The sequence below is a fragment of the Oncorhynchus masou genome, chromosome 29, assembly GCF_036934945.1.
Source record: "Oncorhynchus masou masou isolate Uvic2021 chromosome 29, UVic_Omas_1.1, whole genome shotgun sequence".
NCBI lineage: Eukaryota > Metazoa > Chordata > Actinopteri > Salmoniformes > Salmonidae > Oncorhynchus > Oncorhynchus masou.
The window spans coordinates 56738026-56760555 of NC_088240.1; the positions used below are offsets into that span (position 1 = coordinate 56738026).

At 41.2% G+C, this 22530-nt stretch overlaps 2 protein-coding genes and 1 long non-coding RNA gene across 8 annotated transcripts; all 3 read left to right on the forward strand.

The window, feature by feature from the left end:
* The first annotated feature begins 6109 nt into the window (after positions 1-6109).
* Positions 6110-8029, forward strand: LOC135521230 (uncharacterized). The gene is made up of 2 exons (XR_010452512.1): positions 6110-6335; positions 6790-8029. It is a non-coding gene; the product is annotated as an uncharacterized LOC135521230 (long non-coding RNA).
* Positions 8030-10321: 2292 nt separating this feature from the next.
* LOC135520063 (zinc finger and SCAN domain-containing protein 2-like) lies at positions 10322-13834 on the forward strand. Of its 2 annotated transcripts, none has more exons than XM_064945380.1 (2): positions 10322-10634; positions 11024-13834. In XM_064945380.1, the coding sequence occupies exons 1-2, from the start codon at positions 10442-10444 to the stop codon at positions 12196-12198; spliced, it is 1368 nt and encodes a 455-aa protein (XP_064801452.1). In that variant the 5' UTR covers positions 10322-10441; the 3' UTR covers positions 12199-13834. The 2 variants fall into 2 exon arrangements, with proteins under 2 accessions (XP_064801452.1, XP_064801453.1); XM_064945381.1 differs by having other exon boundaries at positions 11039-13834.
* A 105-nt stretch (positions 13835-13939) lies between these two features.
* On the forward strand, positions 13940-22188 carry LOC135520064 (prenylated Rab acceptor protein 1-like). 5 transcript variants are annotated; one of them, XM_064945383.1, is made up of 7 exons: positions 13940-14046; positions 14544-14683; positions 15100-15123; positions 15278-15490; positions 15721-15818; positions 19484-19585; positions 21022-22188. In XM_064945383.1, exons 2-7 carry the CDS (start codon positions 14568-14570, stop codon positions 21111-21113), a joined length of 645 nt encoding a protein of 214 aa, XP_064801455.1. In that variant the 5' UTR covers positions 13940-14046; positions 14544-14567; the 3' UTR covers positions 21114-22188. The 5 variants fall into 5 exon arrangements, with proteins under 5 accessions (XP_064801455.1, XP_064801454.1, XP_064801456.1 ...); XM_064945382.1 differs by lacking the exon at positions 15100-15123 and having other exon boundaries at positions 15245-15490; XM_064945384.1 differs by lacking the exon at positions 15100-15123.
* The last annotated feature ends 342 nt before the right edge of the window (positions 22189-22530 follow it).

A 22530-nucleotide genomic window follows, 5' to 3' on the forward strand; every position in this document is an offset into this window, starting at 1 on the left:
TAGACTACATGAGGTGTGATACTAACCTTATTAAAACATATAGGCCTTTGGGCTAGACTACATGAGGTGTGATACTAACCTTATTAAAACATATAGGCCTTTGGGCTAGGCTACATGAGGTGTGCGACTATGATTAGAAAAAGTCGCAAAGAAAAGCATATTTTATTGCCTTATGCTGGGCATCATTCACAAATGATAGGCTAATATTGTCACCCATCAGACTTAATCATGTCTTTACATATACTAAATAATATATGTGTGAAATTTGTTTTGATTCAGAATAAACCATTATCATGCACCTGTCTCGAAAAAAATACATCTATGCACTTAAATAGCGAATGTAGGACGCTTTTCTCGTGGTTCATTTTCATCCATGCCAGGTAGGCTATTATCCTGTTGTAAAGATAAGCAATGTGCTTAATATTAGAAAAGTTGAGGAATAAATATAGTAAGCCTAGCCTATAGAAAACTGATGGGATCGTATTATTTGTACTAAGTTTTCCCTCAATATAGCTGCACTTCTCCACATGGGCAGACTTATAGTAGTCTTCTCCCCTTTGAATGCTCACGCTCATCCTTGAAAAATAACACAAGGTCTGAAATAGACATTGAAGTCGACATACTGTACAAACAGTAATCTAGGCTATTTTTGGATCTACCGCTCTGCTAACGAGCTAGCTAAAGTGTAGTCAGTGGCGAGATAAAACAGAGACAGGGGGCGTAAGAAGTTCATGGATTGGAAACATAAGGTCTCTGATCAGATCGCGCTGGTGAAAGGTAGCTGATAGTGTCAGCTAGAGATGATATTTAGGAGCTACCAGCAGGAATTTGTGGTCTTGCTGAGGTCTTCTCTATTGCTAATTACCGTTTCAATATTTTGTAAATTGAGGCAAATATATTGATAAAACTCACCTTGTCCGAGAGAGAATTACAAGCCTACACGAAACACAGACCTTATATGAAGTAGTGCTAAAGTCCCAGATGCAAAAATGATTGGTGAAAAAACAATTATAACCATTACCGGATTAATTGCTAGGTCTTATGGGTATTATGATGTGTCCACAGTGCTGGACTATCGGCCATATACCACATCCCGTCAGACCTTATTGGTTAATTAAACCATGGCATTGTTGAATAATTGTCACGTTCTGACCATAGTTCTGTTATTTTATTCTTTGTTTTAGTATGATCAGGGCGTGAGTTGGGGTGGGCAGTCTGTGTTTGTTTTTCTATGTTGGTTTTTGTGTTCGGCCTAGTATGGTTCTCAATCAGAGGCAGGTGTCGTTAGTTGTCTTTGATTGAGAATCATACTTTGGTAGCCTTTTTCCACCTGGGTTTTGTGGGTGTTTATTTTCTGTCTTTATGTTACGTGTGTGCATTTTAGGTCGTGGTGGATTTTCTTTTCTTTAACTTTGCACCCTGTGGTTTTTGGGTTGTCTCGTTGTGTGTCCTGCGCCCTGTATTTGTTGGGCTTATTATTTTGTTGTGCCTGAGTAAAGCACTTAACCTCAGTGGAACTCTCTCTGCGTCTGATTCCTGCACCCACCTAGTCCCGTGTGACAATAGTTTCTGATTGGCTTGAAGGTCATTCTGGAGTGTGCATTATTTAAGTGATAATACCCAAAAAGCCCATGTTTGGAGGATATGTTGGCACGGGTGTTGTTAGGCCCGATTTGTAAGTCGCTCTGGATAAGAGCGTCTGCTAAATGACTTAAATGTAAATGTAATGAGACGAAGTCCAAACACCGGCTTCGAGAGCATTATCACTTTTATACAATGGCTTACCAACATATTCAAATAATGATTTACATATTTTCATTTTTTTAAATCAATTTATTCATACTATTTCCTCCTTCCACAAGATATAGTCCCGACACAAATCTAGGGTTGCTACCCAAACCGGCTGGTCGTTCGTTCTATCGGTTTGGTTGCCAGAGACGTGACCCAGTCGTTCAGTCTTTTTCTTCTGAATCTATGGACGCGACCCAGTCTGTCACACCCTGATCTGTTTTACCTGTGATTGTCTCCACCCCCCTCCAGGTGTTGCCCATCTTCCCCATTATCCCCTGTGTATTTATATGTGTATTCTCTGTTTGTCTGTTGCCAGTTTGTCTTGTTTGTCAACCAGCGTTTTTGTTCTCAGCTTCTGCTTTCCCAGTCGCTCTTTTTCTCACCATTCTGGTTTTGACCCTTGCCTGTCCTGACTCTGAGCCTGCCTACCTGCCCCTGAGCCTGCTGACATGTACCTTTGCCCCTCCTCTAGATTATTGACCTCTGTCTACCCTGAGCCTGCCTGCTGTCCATGTACCATTGCCAAACCTCTGGTTTACTGTCCCCTGCCTTCCTTGACCTGTCCATTGCCTGCCCGTTGGATCATTAAACCATTGTTAATTTGACGTGTCTGCATCTGGGTCTTACCTTTATACCTGATACAGTTGTTCGTTCTAAATGTTCCATTGCCATACTGGCTGGCAACATTCAAATCCCTTGCTTGCTAGCCAGCCAACTATGGCTAATGTACAGTCACATCAAAAAGTGCAGCCAGCATAGCAGCATAGTAGCTGCATTTGTGTTTGTTTAAGTTGTTTTCTAGTGACATTTATTTGGGTACATCCATAACGATCTCGCCTGGCATAGAAAATGTGTTCTCTACTCAGAACACCGTTGTTCAGAGGAGCTAGCCAACAACACAACTCACACAATCACTTCAAACTGAATCTGGAAAGACAGCAAACTAAATCAAATAAAATTGTATGTGTCACATACAACAGCTGAATACAACAGGTGTATTACTTACTTACTTACTTACAACAGGTGCTGTGAAATGCTTACTTACAAGCCCTTAACCAACAATGCAGTTTTGGGAAAATAGAGTTAAGAACATATTTACTAAATAAAGTAAAGTTAAAAAAAGTAACACAATAAAATAACAATAATGGGGCTATATACAGGGGGTATCGGTTAGTTGAGGTAATTAAGGTAATTTGTACATTGGGGGGACAATGAAAATAGTTTGTGTGGCCATTTGATTAAATGTACAGCAGTCTTAAGACTTGGGGGTAGAAGCTGTTAATGAGCCTTTTGGACCTAGACTTGGCGCTCCGGTACTGCTTTCCGTAGCAGAAATATCACTTGGGTGACTGGAGTCTTTGACAATATTTTGGGCCTTCCTCTAACACTGTCTTAGTATAGAGGTCCTGGATGGCAGGAAGCTTGGCCCCAGTGATGTACTGGGCCGTACGCACTACCCACTGTAGCGCCTTATGGTCGGATGCCGAGCAGTTGTCATACCAGGCGGTGATGCAACTGTTCAGGATGCTCTCGGATAGCGCAGCTGTAGAACTTTTTGAGAATCTGGGGACCCATTCCAAATCTTTTCAGTCTCCTTAGAGGAAACTAGCTGCACTTCGTTTCCTGCCTGTCTGTCTCATCCCGACTCACGACATGTTCAATACTATGGGACAGCTGGAGATCGAATTTGAACATTGAGACAATGTTGCAAATGTTGGAGAGACAGACAGCAAGGTTTAGACAAATCTCCACTGTTGAAAACTAAATGTTAGACTAACAGAGAGATAATGGCTAGATGCTTTTTATTGTGGAGATCAAGTTTATAAATTGCCTGGCTGGGCTGATGAGACAGTGGATTGCTCAATCAGATGGAACAGAGTAAATAGGCATTTTAACGTCATAGATTGCCCCAGTGGTAACTTGTGGAATAGACACAGGCTGGAATAGCTTTTAACCAATCAACATTCAGGATTAGACCCACCCGTTGTTTAATTACGAGATAATGCAAGGAGGAGATATAGTATATGGCCAATATACCACGGCTAAGGGCTGTTCTCATACACAAGGCAGACCTGCCAATCCTGTCCAATTTTTCAGAGTACCAGATGGGCGCGGCAAATTGGAGATTCAACTCGCAAATCTAGTACAAAGGCATTTTAGAAGCATTGCCTCTATAGCTAATACCGGACACTCATTCATTATTCATCGCGCAGTCTTCTAAACTCCAGACTCCATTTAATGCCAATATGTTTATATTTATTTTTGATTATACTTTTTGTTACTGGATCATAATTACAGTTAACAGTTTTTCAGGTTGCGTGATCCTCGTAATGTTACGTGGAAAATACAACTAATGGCACGCAGAATTAAATGTATATCACACTCGCACAAATGCGACCAGCTATTTTTCGTATTTGCATTTAATTTGTTTCACTAGCAAATGCGAGTGAACTGCTGGCATTTTAGAGACCACTAAATGACAATCTTATGTTCGCTAACGTTAGCTTGAAACAATTAGTGTTTACCTTTCCAGTCGGCAAACTCAGCATCACAACTGGGTAGCTACGTGGAATAATGATGTATTAATCTCCATGTCCGTTGACACAAACTCCGTACATGTCTGTGTGTTGTAGCTCGATAATTGTGATGTTACATTTACTCCGTGGATTTATTTTTCATAAAAATTTGCAACAAAAAAATCTGACCCTATTCATTTCTGCGTAGTTTTAACTCAGTTCTCGTACAAGCGTACATGGACAGATAATTGCGTAGTCGGTACGCAAAATGCGAGCATGTCTGCATGTTGGTAGGCGACGCAACGCGGAGTGCCTGGACACAGCCCTTAGCCGTGGTATATTGGCCATATATCACAAACCCCCGAGGTGCCTTATTGCTACTATAAACTGGTTACCAACGTAATTAGAGCAGTAAAATAAGTGTTTTGTCATACCCGTGGTATACGGTCTGATATACGGCTGTCAGCCAATCAGCATTCAGGTCTCGACCCACCCAGTTTATAATTCCTTATAATGCACTGTATATTTGCATGGTAAAATACAATGTCTATTCATAGATTGCACCTCGGTCACTCGGTCGCATCATGCCATTGTTATGAACGTTCTCAAGCCGCCCTCTACCGGCGGCGCGATAGTGATGCCCTAAAGTGGTGATAAACCCAGTCATTCTGGACGGAGGCTAATTACACTTTGGTGCCTGGAAATACTATGACATTGCTAGAGTAGTCAAATATTTAGTAAAAAAAATAGCTAGCAATGCTAACGTTAGCTAGCTAAAATCCGGTGGCCTCCCCTCAATTTTAGCAAACGTTTTACTGCATCTAAAGTCAATCTGGATACATCAAAACGATGACAAAAGGTTTTCCTACTAATTGAATGTCATTGTATATCCAAGCCACTGTAATGCACTTTTGATTAAATCTTCGACGCTCATTGACGTTGCATTGTGTAGAATGCTCAGTCGGGCATCGGTCCAAAACAGTATTTTGACGAAACATGCAACCCATGATATTAATGCAGCGCACATTGGAAGGGGGCTTTGCTTGCTATACTTACCTAGACACTGAACTGAAAACACAATGAAATCTTATGACACAGACCAGCCTGGTGGTAGTGACTGGGAAGCAGGTATCAAATGATTTAGAGCGGGTGTGTGTTTGATTTGGCAATTTAACCAATCTACACTCTTATATTATTCTCCTGTTGGGTATTATTACATATATTTTTTTGTAACCTTTATTTAACTCGGCAAATCAGTTAAGAACAAATTCTTATTTACAATAGCTGCCTACCCCGGCCAAACTCTAACCCGGACGATGCTGGGTCAATTGTGCGCTGCCTATGGGACTCCCAACCACAGACAGTTGGTATACAGCCTGGACCCCAACCAGGATCTGTCGTGACGCCTCTAGCACTGAGATGCAGACCATTAGATCATTGCGCCAATCTATCAATAGATTATAGGTTTTCTAAAAATATTTAACATATATAGTTATAAACAGTTATAGTTATTAAATAGTTTTGTCTTTCTCACATTTACATTTACATTTAAGTCATTTAGCAGACGCTCTTATCCAGAGCGACTTACAAATTGGTGAATTCACCTTCTGACATCAGTGGAACAGCCACTTTACAATAGTGCATTCTCATTTTATTATGGATGCATAAATTATTACTCAATCTAATTTCAATTTAATAATACAATTTTCATATCTTATTTCAGTTTATCCCATTTCAGAGCGCTCGACTGGACTTTTATTTAGAAAATCGTGAGAGAAAAACACGTGACCGGATGTAAGAACCTCACACGGCTTTGTTTACGTTACTGGGGGGTACCTACTCAACGAGCATTCCTCAAAATGTCAAAAATAGAGTTGCTGAGATTGTTTCTCAACGAACGATTGACAGCTGCTGCTGATGAGATATTTGGGACAATTGAAAAGACGATTGTAGAGTACCAGGAAGAAGTGTCCCGCACGAAAGATGAGAACAACCGTCTACGGAGGATGCTAAGGTTACAAAAAACAGGTTTGGGACATTTTAAAACGCATATGGGCACTAGCTAGCTAACTAGCTTCTACTGCTTTGATATTACTGCATCTAGCCAGTACTGATTCATGTGAAGCTCATCAATATTTGCCCTTCTGACTCAAATTGCATTGCCAGCATAGCCCCTTGGATTCTCGAGAGCTAATTCTATAGCTACCTACCTGCATTCTACACGTTTTGTCAGACCCCAAAAAGATGCAGGTTTGTCTGGCCTGCTCACTATGCTGTAGGTTTTACAAAGTAAGAATCAAAAGACAATCTTGTGCATCGGGTGGGAGGAAGCATAAGCTATGAGTGGCAGGTGTTCGAATCCCGGCTGTGGTTTGAATCCAGATTCAGCGTGTCTTTGTTTTCTACTTATTACTACATACATTTATTGCTTTCATCATGTTATTTGATATTTTTCTATATTTTTTTATCCATTCTCCCTCAGACTCCCAGCCGCTGACTGTCTCTGACGAGGATCTTCCCCCTGAGCAGCAGCACTGTGAGCAGGAGTGGAGCCCAAGTCTGGAACAAGATGGTCCAGAGGCCACACAGATTAAAAAGGAGCAGGAGGAACTCCGGACCAGTCGGAGGGAAGAGCAACTTCAATGGCTAGAGTCTGGTACCAAAGACTTCACATTCAGTCCTGCCTGTTTGAAAAGTAACTATGATCCGATTCAGAACCCAACTCATTCATCACATCTTCACCAAGTACAAAGTGAAGAAAGCAGAGAGAACCCAACTCATTCATCACCTCTTGACCAAATACAAAGTGAGACAAACAGTGAGAACCCAAGTCAGTCCTTATACCTTCACCAAATAGAAAGTGAGGAAGATGGAGAGAACCCGGCAGCTCAGTCCTCATATCTTTACCAAATACAAAGTCAGGAAAACCGAGAGAAACCGTGGCAATGCCGTGTTTGTGACAAATGTTTCAACAATATTCATCATCTGAAAGCGCATGTGAGGAGTCACACAGGGGAGAGACCGTATAAGTGTCCTATATGTAGAAAATGCTTTATGACAACAAGCGCATTGAATAGACATCAGACAATTCACACTGATGGAAAGCCGTTTAGGTGTAATTATTGCGGCAAATCCTTCAAATGGATGAACTCCCTTGGAAGGCACATAAGGATTACCCACGAGAGGGAGAATATATGACATTTCCTGGTGTGGGGAAAGGGCAATAGTTGTTCTGAAAAAGTTACATCCGGATGCTTTTTATATACTATTGCCATATAATATTATAATATGCCATATGCTATTGCCATATAATTACACTATAACAAAAGTGAACACTATGTTATAGTTAATTATATGATATCTATGGCTATTGTGTGTGTGTGTGTGTGTGTGTATGTGTGTGTGTTTTTACATGTTTGTAACCACTTTCCCAGGGACTACAGATGGAAATATACATAAGTCTTGATCAATGTGCATTATCTTTGTCAAATAAATCAAATAAGGTGTATCTTACACCTATCTGTGCATAAATATTGTTTTTGTCTTGTTCATATGGTGTAATGTCACATCTGTTTTGATTTGTGTTTTGTCCTTTTCCTTCAGTGATCACAAGAGCCAAAACATTTTCCATATGCCTACATTACTGTCATTTTTTTTCTTTACCTCAGTGATCTTTCTGTGCACAATTGGAGGCAAAAAATAAAAAAATGTAACACACGAAATCTGTTGCCATAGTCTTATCCCTATTCCTCGCGCTAGCTTGCGACTCTACGTGCGAGGTCCGATCCCTTCTGACACCAATGTAATGAAACTGCAGGGAGCAGGTCTCGAACCCTCGACCTTCTAGCCGGAGGTCCGGCGCGCTATCGACTGTGCCGCAAAAGCATGCTCATGCGGCAGAGTCGATTTCCGCGCTTATAAATCCAGGGTAGTTACAATACTATAATAGATTTGAATAAAAACAACATGTTTCATCCCCATTATGTATTTATCCGTTACTTCACAATAAGCCAGATTCGAGTAACCTTTGTGGTGCTGAAGCTTGAATCAGCAGCCGTGGCACAATCAATCGAAAATGGACAGCTCATGGTGCTGAAAGGAGGCGCATTCCAGTAATTAATTTCAACCGTCTTCATTTTAGTTAGACTTTACTAACAACCAGAGGGCTTTGTGTTGAAACCTATTTCTTCACATTTAAGAAATAAGAGGTAGGCCAACCTGTTTGACAGAAATTGGACTGGGCTGCTATATCCATAGTTTTGTAGGCCAAATCCTCCATCATGCACCCTTTAAATAGCCTACCTCCGTGTCAGTGACGGACTGTTAAATTAAAACCAGGACTCGAATTGGAGGGTAATGAGAGGGTATGCCATAGGTCTACTTTTATTTTATTTGTTAGAAAATGCCAAAACGCGCAGGGCGCATTGTTAGTTTAAGATTTTGAAGAAAATAAAACAGATCCGATTATTTAATGTGACGCTAGAAACTAGCTGTAAAATACTCTGGAAAGACGTGATTCCGACGCTTATGCGATATCATTGTTTCGTTTCTTTGCCATTGAGGCTGAGATAAAACTTTCTATAGCCTAGGAGACTGATCAGGAAGTAATCGAATTCTGTCACTATGAATTGATTAAGCTATTCACTTTCTGTATAATATAACATTGGGTAAGCCATGGAAGAAGAGGAGCCAGCAGTTAAAGCTGACATTTGTCCGCGTCGGTTGGCCTGCTCGTTCTAAGGGTGGAAAGGGTGCTCTTCCTCCCGGGGAAGGTCTGCCCGTTCCATGATCTCGCCATCACGGTTGACAACTCCATTGTGTCCTCCTCCCAGAGCGCTAAGAACCTTGGCGTGATCCTGGACAACACCCTGTCGTTCTCAACTAACATCATGGCGGTGGCCCGTTCCTGTAGGTTCATGCTCTACAACATCCGCAAAGTACGACCCTGCCTCACACAGGAAGCGGCGCAGGTCCTAATCCAGGCACTTGTCATCTCCCGTCTGGATTACTGCAACTCGCTGTTGGCTGGGCTCCCTGCCTGTGCCATTAAACCCCTACAACTCATCCAGAACGCCGCAGCCCGTCTGGTGTTCAACCTTCCCAAGTTCTCTCACGTCACCCCGCTCCTCCGCTCTCTCCACTGGCTTCCAGTTGAAGCTCGCATCCGCTACAAGACCATGGTGCTTGCCTACGGAGCTGTGAGGGGAACGGCACCGCAGTACCTCCAGGCTCTGATCAGGCCCTACACCCAAACATGGGCACTGCGTTCATCCACCTCTGGCCTGCTCGCCTCCCTACCACTGAGGAAGTACAGTTCCCGCTCAGCCCAGTCAAAACTGTTCGCTGCTCTGGCCCCCCAATGGTGGAACAAACTCCCTCACGACGCCAGGACAGCGGAGTCAATCACCACCTTCCGGAGACACCTGAAACCCCACCTCTTCAAGGAATACCTAGGATAGGATAAAGTAATCCTTCTCACCCCCCTTAAATGATTTAGATGCACTATTGTAAAGTGGCTGTTCCACTGGATGTCAGAAGGTGAATTCACCAATTTGTAAGTCGCTCTGGATAAGAGCGTCTGCTAAATGACTTAAATGTAAATGTAATGTAATGAAAGGGAGGCCTGACTTTTACCACGCTCAGTTTCCTAACGATATTTAATTATTTTCAAATAGGGACAGTTTCGTTGCAAACAATACACACTGATTTGGCATTGGAGAAATGTGATAAAATGAACACAAGAGCCTATCTCTCTGTCCATTCTTAGCCTGTAATGTCGGTAGTTTGTGTGGTATTAACAAATATTGAGATTCGGATCATGTGACTTCAGACTTGTTTGTGACTCGAACAATAGTGACTTGGTCCTACCCCTGAGTGGTACAGATAAGGAGCGCAATGAATATTCCTTATCGTTTATGAAATGGAGAATGTTCATAGAAATCCGAACAGACGATGTCCACTCCACTCCTGTAGGTAGCGACATTGCAGAATGCGTTAAGCCGTGGTGCGCACTCTACGCATGCTTTTTTTTGGCACAGCAGATCCATGAACATCTATCATTGATGAACGAAGTTGTTGTCAAATAATAGCGTTGTCACTGATTGCTAGTTAGCTAGCACTAGCATTCTGTAAACATGTCTAAAATACAGTTGTTGAGAGCGTTTCTCAACCAGCGGCTAACTGTGGCTGCTGATGAGATATTCGGGGCAGTTGAAAAAACGATAGCTGAGTACCAGGAAGAGGTTTCCCGTTCGAAAAAGGAGAACGACCGTCTACAGAATATTCTTGACATCGTTATTAAACCTGAGATAAAGTTACAAAGAGCAGGTTTGTGACATTTATTATTCAACCTACATTTCATACACCTTGATAATGTTAGTTATTTCATTTTGAGAGCCAGTGTCGACAAAAGTAACGTTATGTCTAGACATTCTTGAAGATTCAACGCGCATGCTCGCCCCCAGGATTCCTCCCGTTCCAGCCATTATTTCCCTGTTATTGTTGGGTGTAAATTCACTTGCCACGTAGCCTAATTGTTTTTGGCCCGTTTTAGATTTTTTGTTGATGCACTATAATTCAGTCAATATTTGATGGATTTGTATATCCAAAAGCGTTGAGTATGTTATTCCATTATGCAGCTGTTAAATTTACCAGAACTGTATTTTTGACCTTTTTTATCAATTTTGATAAATAATGTAACATTGTAAAGTTTGTAGACTTCTCTCCCCCAGACCTCCAGCAGCTCACTGTATTGGAAGAGGAGGTTCACCCTGAGCAGCAGCCCTTAGTGCAGGATTGGAGCCCTAGTCTTGGACAGGAGGACAGCGAGCCCATATGGATCAAAAAGGAGCAGGAGGAACTCAAAAAGCAACTTCAGTGGCTGGAGTCTGACACCAGAGAGTTCATATTTGATCCTTTCTGTGTAAGTGATTATGATCAGGACCCAACTCAGTCCTTGCAAATCCAAAGTGAGGAAAATAGGGAGAGAGATTCTCAACCAAATGTTGTAACTGGACAGATCAAAACAGAACCTGACGGAGAGGACTACAGAATATCAGAACCAACCTGTTCTTCAGCTCGGAGTACAAATAGTGAACATGTCAATGGAATGGAAAGCAAAGGAGCGCAGTCTCTTTTGAAGTCACACAAACCAAAGACCACAAAAAAACAAAAAAGAAAACAAACTTATAGCAGTGCAAATGGCATGAAATGTACTCCCTGTTCTTGTAAGGTTTGTGGCAGGTCTTTTCGGTACAAGCGTCCCTTTTTTAATCATGTGCAAAGTCATGCACATATAGAGGATAAAGAACGTGTCTGTGGTGTGTGTGGAAAGCACCTAGATTCTAAAGAGAATATGAAAGATCACCTCCAAACTCACATCGTAGCTGAGCCTGAGTTTTGTCATGTTTGTGGTAAAACGTTCACCACGAAGCTTAGGCTGAAAAAGCACATGAGGGTTCACACAGGAGAGAAACCATATCGCTGCGATGATTGTGGCAGGTGTTTCAGTGATGCCGCCAATTTGATCGGACACAAAAGGACTCACACCGGCGAGAAACCATATTGCTGCCAGGAATGTGGCCAAGGATTCACTCAAAGTGGACATCTGGTTTTGCACAGGAGGAGACATACTGGGGAGAAGCCATATCTCTGTTCTGTTTGTGGCAAAAGTTTCAGCACCAGATCAAATTATACAGGACACATGAGAGTTCACACAGGGGAGAAACCTTACAGCTGCCATGATTGTAGCAAATGTTTCAGCAATACTGCTAATCTGAGTGCGCACAGGAGGATTCATACAGGGGAGAAACCATATTGTTGTGATTATTGTGGCAAAGGATTTGCTCAGAATGGAAATCTTAAAATGCACATGAAGACACACAGGAAATAAATCTTATAGGCTAATTGCTGTATTTGTGAGAAATATCTCAGCACTGATATCCACCCAACTTGATAATCCACACAAGAGAGAAATACATCTCTTTCGTGACTGCGGCAAAGCCTTTGCACAATGGAAATTTGGCAAGGCATAATGAGAATGTACAAAATGTATAACATGTCAGAACTCAGCATGAACAACAACATTTCAACAGTTTGATAACACTGGAGAGAACTGTGATCTGGCTCATCTGACAGTGATTGAGGTTTCACACAGTGGTGAGAGACTATACAAGTGTCCTATAGAAAATGCTTTATCACAAGTGTATTAACTAGGCGTCAAAGGAGCCTAGTTTAGGAAAAATTGTAGGCCTACATGCAATCCCTGCTTCAAGTTCTTCAAATGGACTCACTAGGAAGGCACATTCACAACAGGGAGAAAACATGGCAGGGCCTTCAGGGAAATGGCATCAGACAGAGGATTGAGAAGCATATTCTCACTTCCACCAGTAAGAAGAGGTGGGTATGTACTAGATCCCATAAGAACCCAGCTCTTGGATCAACAAGATATGACTGTACTAGCTTGAACTTACAGAACATTGCTAGAAGTCCACATGAACATTGCGCAACAGATTGCTGAGCAGCAGGAGTCCCTGCTTATTAGTATTACACAGGACACACGTTTGTGCTGCTGTCCTGTGTCTTGAAAACAAAACTTTGCATTTTTTGTCTTGAAAGTAAAATGCCTTCTCCAGTAATACATCATATCTGTTTTTAACACTGTTGTGATGTTGTTGTCTTACTTTTCAAAGTGTTTGTTACTTCATGGCTTTCATACCAAAACTATAGTCATACCTCTGAGTTTGATGTCAATTTGCCTGCAAAGAAAATAAATACTTGTCTATTTCATTGTATATGTATTGACAGGTATAAATAATTAGTATGCTATGTTCCAGATGAACTATTAAATGTGCATGGGCTACCATCTGAAATGTGTGCTTCTTATTTCAACCAGAAACTTAAATATGATAAAATATGAAAATGTATGATCATTTTTAGATCATACATTTTCCAGACATCCAGAATAAATAACAGATATGCTGTAATGGGAAATTATTTGGCTATTTCTTTCCCTGTATTTGATTTACTGTTGATATGTAATAAACATAATTGTGTGGGAAGACACAGACAGATGCATTCCCTTGGGTAACGTATCTATCTATGTTTAAGTCGCTTTGTGCCTGTTAGTATAAAATTATCTATTGTAACTAACTATTTATGATATTATTTTTGACCTGTTTAACTGCCAGTATGAAATGTCTGCAGGTGTTTAATGTTATGGTTAAAGTTTGACCCAAGACTGGATTTAAGGACACATTGATAATGTATCTGTGCCACTGTGATTCTGTAGCAGTTGATGTAACTTCCTTCAAGCCTCTGGCTGATGTTTACAGAACATTCGGTGCTTTGTGATTAATATATAAGGACCGTTAGACATTTTCTATGCTTCTCTTCTGTAGGTGTTTCCCTGAATTGTTGTATTAAACCGGATTGATTTAGATTTGACTTCATCAAAAACTGCACTCCTTTTTGTTCACCTGGACATTCCTGTTACATAATGTTAATTGATAACTCATAAGTCATAAATAGCTATCAGTTATTTCTCTAATTTTCTGCTCCAATAAAATGGATCATATTTTTGACTTTTAATTTGAAATTCATAAAATAAATGATACCGGAAGTTAGACCCAGCGTTCAGTTTCGTACCACATCACATCCGCTGAGCAACAGCACAGCAAAAGTCAATTTTTGTGTTTTTGTATTTCTGAGCACAGCAGTGCAGTAAACACCTTCAACAACTGTGAGTATGCCTTCAAAAATAGGATTTATGTAACTATTTTGTATGTAGCAAAAGCTATTCGTTTTCATATGCAGTGATAGAATATTGGCTAAGCGTAGCAATAATTGACATGAAGGAATGGTGATGTGGCGTCTTCGACCGGAATCGTTATTTAGTGTAAAAAAAAATGTTAAAAAAGGGAGATATTCAAGGTTTTGAGTAATGACAGTGAACAACTTGTGTGTTAGCTAGTTTCTGTGATTCAGCAGTTATTTCTATTCTAACTACCTAACTTAACGATGTTGCAATCGAACTGTCTGTGGGCAAGCCCATCAATGATGACAACAATGTTCCATTCCATAACCCCAGACTCTCCCTGCGGTCTCTAGGTTTTTCACTGTGCATGATTAATTTGTTACAACAATAGAAAGCCTAGTTTTGCATTGTGTGAGAGGATTTGTTATTGCTTGTGAAACAGTGCCATTGACCTTTTTAATCACTGCCGTGTTGTATTTTAGCCTACATCGGCACCCGTTACTCTAATGAAATCTGGTGTCCCAAAGGGTGAGAACTGCCTTGTAGACATGGACTCCAAGGCAGGGGATCTCTTCAGCGCTGAGCCAGCCGACGCTGCTGGATCCGGAGGTGTCATGGGAAGGTGTGTGCTGTTGTTTTTCTAGCTCTGTCTCTATCTGTGTTAGTTCATCTATCTAGTACATGGCTCGCCAATCCTGTTCCTGGAGAGCTACCCCCTCCTGCATGTTTTTTGCTCCAACCCCAGTTGTAACTAACCTGAACAGGTTTGGAGAGCCCTGTTCTAGTGCCAGCAGTCTGTAAACCTGGTTCTGGAGAGCTACAGGTTGTGCAGGCTTTTGTTCCAGCCCAGCACTAACACACCTGAATCAACTTGATGCATTGTAGCACCATGTATCTCTCTTGGATCATGGTTGGTGACGGGTTCTGGTCCAGATACATTTTATATACAGTCCTCATGTGTAGTCATTCTTCTGTGGCTATTATTGTGTCTGTAGGAAAGCTGTGATCTGAATTTGTCTCATATTCTTCTTAATCTAGCCTACCACTAAAGGAACTAGATGGGTCAGTTTGTCCTTTCCTTGTATTATACCTGGCTATGATGTATTGTTGTTCATTCTGTCCACGATCAGTCTCTTGGTTTAATGCTATACAATTATTCCATCTCCTCATACCTCTTGTTTAGTTTACCACCCTGGCTTTCTGCCTTGCCTCACAGGCTGTGGCTGCCCAAAGGCCTCTCGCCCAGTGTGGCCAAGGAGTGGTTTGATCGTCGCCGTGCGTCCATCCGTCCCTGGGCTGGCTTCGTGGATCACAGGAAGTTCACCAAGCCCCGCAACTTTGGTGAACTGTGCCAGAGGGTGGTGCGCAACTTTGACACCTACAACAGCAACTACACCTTCATCTTCCTCGGCCTCATCCTCTACTGCATGTAAGAGCTGTGGGACAGGAGTTTAAAGACACTGTGGTATTCAGTGAATATATAAAAACAGTAATTACATATTGCATATAGACAGACTGCTGCCGGCAGCCTGTTTTATTTTCAAATTCCAAATCTCAGTTTGAATAGGCCTAGAGCTATGCTGGATTGAATTCATTTAGAATCTGTGATTATCAAAGGATCACTCTTTCCCTCTTCCAATATCCCCCTCTTTTCCTCAGTATCAGCTCTCCCATGCTGCTGATTGCTTTGGCAGTGTTTGTTGGTGCCTTCTACATCATCCACCTCAAGTCCCTGGAGTCTAAACTGGTCGTCTTTGGTGAGTAAAGCAGTCAGGTTCTGTGAGATTATTTATATGGAGCCATTTCAGTGCCAACAGATTGTATTTGAATTCCATCATTTTGAATTTTGTAATAGGATATTGAATTTGAATGTAATATTTTTGAATATTTAATGCACAAATGTAGTAATTTAATTATTGTATTTCATGATTTGACACTGAATTGAATGAATATAGCATTGCTTTATTTAATCGAACATTCAAATTCAATATTTTATATATTCAGTTTCAATAAGGTAGATATTGCATTCATTGTCTATGTATCTAGTTTACAAACTATCAAGTTGATCAAAGTTTCATATATTCAACTTCTCAGATGCATTCAGATTCAGTTCTCTAAATTCAGATTCAAAACCAGAGACAACATCCTGGTACTTTGCCAGCCTGGAAAGGTAGAGGAAAGAATCAAACATTCTCTGTGGTAAACGGAAGCTTCTGGCAGTTTCTGAAGCCAATGTGGCATGTAGAATTGATTTTCTTCCTATGAATTTGGCTCTAGCATCTGAACCGTTTTAGCAATAAGCTATTATGACCCCATTCCTGGAAGGTTAGACTCTCTGAAACACGGACGTGCCTTCTGTTCCCCTCTGTGAAGCCGTGCAGGACACGTTAGAAGGGAGTGTCACAAACGTTTGGCCCCCCCATAAGAATATAGTTGAATAGCCCGGTTAAAGCCCTTCCAAGGATAGTCTTTCCACTCCCTATTTAATCTTGCTCTTGTGACTGACTGAGTTCGAACCAGGCCTCCTGCATGTAACAAGACTGTTAGCCCGCTTAGCTAAAGCCCATAGGGGTGAGTTTAGGAAGCTATCATGTCTTCAAGTCTCCAGCAAGGTTACTCATCAAAAGAGCGTGGTTCATCAAAGCACCTTGGTTACATTTAACCCCACTTTGACCTCATACTGAGAGATCATAGCACCAATATACAGTGCATTTGGAAAGTATTCAGACCCCTTGACTTTTTCCACATTTTGTTACGTTACAGACTTGTACTAAAATGGTTTAAATATTTTTTCCCCCTCAATCTACACACAATACCCCATAATGAAGGTACATGACAGTCCTCTTGGAGTTTGCCAAAAAGCACCTAAATGACTCAGACCATGGGAAACAAGATTCTCTGGTCTGATGAAACCAAGATTGAACTCTTTAGCCTGAATGCCAAGTGTCACTTCTGGAGGAAACCTTGCACCATCCCTACTGTGAAGTATGGTGGTGGCAGCATCATGCTGTGGGGGATGTTTTTCAGTGGCAGGGACTGGGACACTCGTCAAGATCAAGGTAAAGATGAGGGGAGCAAAGTACAGAGAGATCTTTGTTGAAAACCTGCTTCAGGGCCTCAGACTAGGGTGAAGGTTCACCTTCCAACGGGACAATGACCCTAAGCACACAGCCAAGACAACGCAGGAATGGCTTCGTGACAGGTCTCTGAATGTCCTTGAGTGACCCAGCCATAGCCCGGACTTGAACCCAATCAAACATCTCTGGAGAGAATGGATCTGCAGAGAAGAATGGGAGAAACTCCAAGCTTGTAGCAAGAAGACTCAAGACTAATTGCTGCCAAAGGTGCTTAAACAAAGTACTGAGAAAAGGGTCTGAACAATTATTTGTTCATTTTTCATTTTTTATAAATGTGCAAACATTTATGAAAAACTGGTTTTGCTTTGTCATTATGGGGTATTGTGTGTAGATTGAGGAACATATATATTTTTTAAGTCTAATAAATCAATTGAGTATACACCATCACAATAAATCCATTATTTTTTTAGTCAGGTCTTAAGAAACATTATATGAGTTGACCTATTGTATGTCATCTGGCTATTCTCCATGCCAACGGTTGTAGGCTTGTTAATTTAGCTGACAAGATATCCTTATAAGTCCCATGCCATTATTTTACAGTAAATTACTTTTTATTATTAAGAATATAATTTAACTTGGCTGAATAAAATAGAAAGGGTATTTGTCCCATTCCGGAGTGAGTGCACGTAGGAAGTGGCTATGTTGAGTGTAAAAGTGAGGTCCTATATGCTAGATTTAGTTATTTGGCAACTTTAGAATGTCTTAGAAATCAAAACATAAATGGCTGCATGATGTGACTACAGGCTATTGATGTTTTGAGAAAGTCGCTAAAAAGCTTACACTCTGTTCTTTGCCTCAGGCTACACAGCTGTTCTCTCATCAAGTGATCCTATTTCACCCATCAGACTACTCTCAATTTAATCTGGTCTTTACTAATATGTAGCGTTTAGAATGTCCCGTTATCAAATGGTCTGGAAAATAAAGGAGAGCCGCACATTCTAGGAGCTCAGATGCAAAAAATGTAATATCCAACTTTTCGACAGCCAAGCTGTCTTCATCAGGGTATAATCACAAACACTATGGGATGACTCGTTTATATAGTGTCAAAAGACACACAGGTGTCTAATCATGGCCAAGAGTGGCCTAATATCATTGGTTAATTCTCAAATATTAAAATGGCATACAAAGAACAGTATGCAAACAACAAATGGAGAGCATACAATCATAGATTCATTTTAGGCTACACAAGCTTACAAACAATTACAAATGGCAAAGTCACAATAATCACAAGAATGGCTTCAGATCAAAGTCTACGTTGAGACCAAAGGGAGCAAGGGTCTTTAAGTTAAAGATCCAGGCAGCCTCTCGTTGGGCTGGAACAGGGGCGGGGGGGGAGCATGTCACCTGTATGCACTCGAATAGCGAATGGAGGCTGCGCTTTTCAATGATGACTACTGGTAGACCACTTCGGTTTTATAGCGGAGCATGTGCTTAATATGAACAGCTGAGAAATAAATATAAGAACACTTTTTTTTACGCATTTGAGGAGTATGCTCTCGTAGCGCGACAGATGATGTTCTCCCCATGGGCTCTCCAACCGTGTTACTGCAGCTACCCAGTGCATCATTTGGGAAGCCAAGTGGGATCTGTTTGGGAACAGCGATAATAACATGTTTTCGCAACGAAACATATATTTCACTAAACTGCTGACAGCCCCTTTGCACGCTCGAGAAAGGGACAAAAGGAGGGAGGAGACGGAAACGTATGGTGGTGAGATTTTGTAGCTATAAAGGTAATGTGCGACCCAATGAATTATGAAAATCTAAAATAAATCCCTATTACTAGGCTATTCAAAATCCAATGCAAATTCACTATACTCGCGGTCCATCTGTATGCTGCCCTGCACATTCAACGAACCAACAGCACAGCTTAGGGCTTTACGTTCTCTACCAGACTCATGGATACATTTTGGAGCTTAGCATAAGGAAACCAGTCCATACAGTATGCATAACAATTACAGTCCACACTCAAAAGCATCTAAATACATCTAAATCAGTTTCGTTTGATGTTTTTCTGCCATGTGTAATATGCCGTAGGTAATCATCATTTTAATTCCGATTTTTTTTCAAGGGTTTGGTCTCATAAGCCTATGCATATGGATGTTCTGGATGAAATCATCACTTTAGAAAACCTGTCCATTTTTGTTTTGTCAAGTCTTTGAAACAATATCCATGACGACCATGGAATTTTAAATATAATTTCTGTTGGCACTGAAATCAATCCATAATTTGGGTGTAGAGAGACTAGTGTTTGAAATCTGAGTTATTTTTTTATTTTGCCCACAGGAAAAGAGGTGACAGGACCTCACCAATTGGGTCTGGCTGGGGCGGTCTCTTTCCCTGTGTTCTGGTTGGCTGGTGCAGGAGCTGCAGTGTTTTGGGTCCTGGGTAAGTTACAACCCCCATCTCACTCTTTACTGTACACATCAGACCTGGGATAACTGTCGACTAGCCTAGATATGCATTATGGAATGTATTTCTCTTTGAAGGAGACAAATGATTATGGATGTAACATTCCCCGATTTGCATGGGAGCCCAAACCGATCCAAGTGTAGCTTACATCAGTCAAAACATCAATTCACTTTACGAATTGCAGAGTCACTGACATGTTTTGCTCACATGACATACTTTCGACCTGCTGAAGGTACCTCCATATTTTGTGACAAATGATGCATCCTCTCCTTCATTGTCGAACTAAGCATGTAACTGTGTTGACAGCAGTGGAGGCTGCTGAGGGGAGGACGGCTCATAATAATGACTGGAAGGGCGCAAATGGAATGGCATCGCACGCATGGAAACCATGCGTTTGGTGTATTTGATCCCATTCCGCTCCAGCCGTTACCATGAACCCGTCCTCCCCAATGATGGTGCCACTTGCCTCCTGTGGTTGATAGTCATTGATCTACGAGCAATTTTGCATGTCATCAAGGATTATCAGTAGCCTAGTCAAACTATGCACTGGGCCCATCTTTGTTTGCCGACCAACGTGAGGTAGGCGGCCTGTTTCTGATCTTGCACATCTGTGGTCATCTTCTGTATTCAAATGCTAAAATGGCTTGCGAGATATTAGGCTTTATATTAGTTGAGTTACAACCTCTGTAATTTGCTAGATTGTTATCTTTGCGCTGTTGAAAATGGTGTTTTACCAGAATAAAGGTAAGCTACCGGGGAGACAACTCTCATCTGCCTATACCTGCTGAACGGAGCTTACAATAGATTTTATTTTGATTGTTCATGTTCACCATCAGCAATATTTTTGGTAGTTTTGCTTTAAGCAATCAGTGTACATGGTCATTTGTACATACATAGGGTAAAGTTGATAACGAGGAATCACTTTTGCGAGGCACACTGCTGGAGGAGAATAGAAGCTAACTTAATAACTTCCAAATGGTCAAAACCATTCGATTTTGAGATGGGGGGGGAACTGCTGATATCCAGAGTTGTGTGTGTATATACACTGAGTATACAAAACATTAAGAACACCTGCTCTTTCCATGACACAGACTGACCAGGGGAATCCAGGTGAAAGCTATGATACCTTATTGATGTCATTTGTTAAATCCACTTCAATTAGTGTAGATATGTTAATAAATAAGGATTTTTAAGCCTTGAGACCATTGAGACATAGATATTACTTTTTACGACACCGCTGGGATTTGAGTCCATTAATTCCCGGCATGAAAATTGTAAATTTTGTAGTGCTAAAATGAACCATTGTTTGATTTCTCAAAATGGAGCCCTAAATGTAACCTAGGCTTCTACTCTCCTTTTTCTCAGCCCCTTCTATCCCTTTCATTTGATTGACTCTCTCACTTCTCACTCAGGCGCGACGATGTTTGTGATTGGCTCTCACGCTGCCTTCCGAGAGCTGGAGGGAGGTTCGGAAATGGAGGAGCTCTTTATGGAGCCTGTGTGAAGGCAAAGTGATAGAAGAATCTGTATATCTGTGCCATTTATAGCGTCTGTGACAGCATTGGCAGCGCCATTGAGGCTACAACCCATAAGAATCCCCACGCGGGTGACTACTTTAAAATGGCGGAAGCCCTCAATGGTGCTGCCCATGCTAAAACAGCCTTTTCGCCACTAGAGGCCTCTTATCTTTCTCTGTGTGAACCCTCAACACTCACCTTTGACCTTTTTTTTAATACAACACAGAATGCACCTTGTCATGCCTCTGAAGTGATTTGCTGTTACTGACCCTCTACAACTCTGTAAAGACCCTAATAGTACTCAATTTAGAAGAATATGTTGATTGACTGTCGTACGCACGAAGAGTGACTGAGACGTGGTTCGTGTACCTCAGCACATTTCATACTGTATGCCTACTTCATACTGTCTTTTCCAAATGTGGCTGATACCTCTCATTTTGTGTTTAATATCAGTCTGCCTTTTGTTTATTGCCTCTACCTTCTGTTTTAATGTTCCCTTGTGGATATCTAATAATACAAAATGTCCCTCCGTCAACTCAAGACCTGACATGTTACAAAGAGCTTTAACATCGCCACAGTAATAATTCAGATTTGTTTTTAAACATCTTATATAGCTGATGTTGAGTAAGTCCTCAGTGAGCACCATTAAACTGAATGAGGGAAGTAACATCAAATCGCCAATGCTTCTCTGACTATGGAAGAAGTGCCATTTGCAGCTCTACAATGTATTAATCCAACTAGAAGGAATGGTTCTTTGAGACAAATTGCATTTTCTTTAAAGCAATGCTTAGTGGATATTCCAGATACCTAATGGTGATCAAGCATTATGTTTAAATCATATTTTGTATTGTACCTACTGCATCTACTTTTAGTCGTGTGCAGGCATGTGGTGCAGTGTTGATGGGTAACTTTTCATAATTTATTAGCTCTACTTTATGGCTTTGACATTTAAAGATCAATATTTTTTTTACATATAGATTTCATACTTGTCATGCTATCTTTTTGCTATTTTTTGTATTTTTAATGACAATTGGGAAGTGCAATAAACTATCCTACCTAAGATATTGTGAGTGTGTGAGGAAGTCCATGCATGAATTCTGAAATGTTTGCGTCCCTTTTGCACGTAATATTTATTTGTGGTGATTTAAAACATTACATTATATGTGCCAAAATTGCAATACTTTGTAGGCCCTTTTGTGTCCTTGGATGTACCCCCCCCCCCCCCCAAGAGGATGTAGTTTCCCCCTACTTTTCTCTTTCTCTCCGTGTCCTCCTTCCTGTCCTTCCCTCCCTCTCTGACACTTCAGTGCTAACCCCCCCCCCTTTATACATGACCCCTGTACACTGCTCATCAAGACAACCCCATGCACAGGTTGCTATGGAGATGACCTTGGAGGTTCACCC

What these genes read in the sequence shown, in the direction of transcription:
- LOC135520063 (XM_064945380.1), top strand. Translation starts at nt 10,442, where the DNA reads ATGTCTAAAATACAGTTGTTGAGAGCGTTTCTCAACCAGCGGCTAACT. An exon ending in GATAAAGTTACAAAGAGCAG is followed by an intron (nt 10,635 to 11,023) that starts GTTTGTGACATT and finishes TAAAGTTTGTAG; the next exon opens with ACTTCTCTCCCCCAGACCTC.
- LOC135520064 (XM_064945382.1), top strand. Translation starts at nt 14,568, where the DNA reads ATGAAATCTGGTGTCCCAAAGGGTGAGAACTGCCTTGTAGACATGGAC. An exon ending in GGCCTCATCCTCTACTGCAT is followed by an intron (nt 15,491 to 15,720) that starts GTAAGAGCTGTG and finishes TCTTTTCCTCAG; the next exon opens with TATCAGCTCTCCCATGCTGC. An exon ending in TGCAGTGTTTTGGGTCCTGG is followed by an intron (nt 19,586 to 21,021) that starts GTAAGTTACAAC and finishes CTTCTCACTCAG; the next exon opens with GCGCGACGATGTTTGTGATT.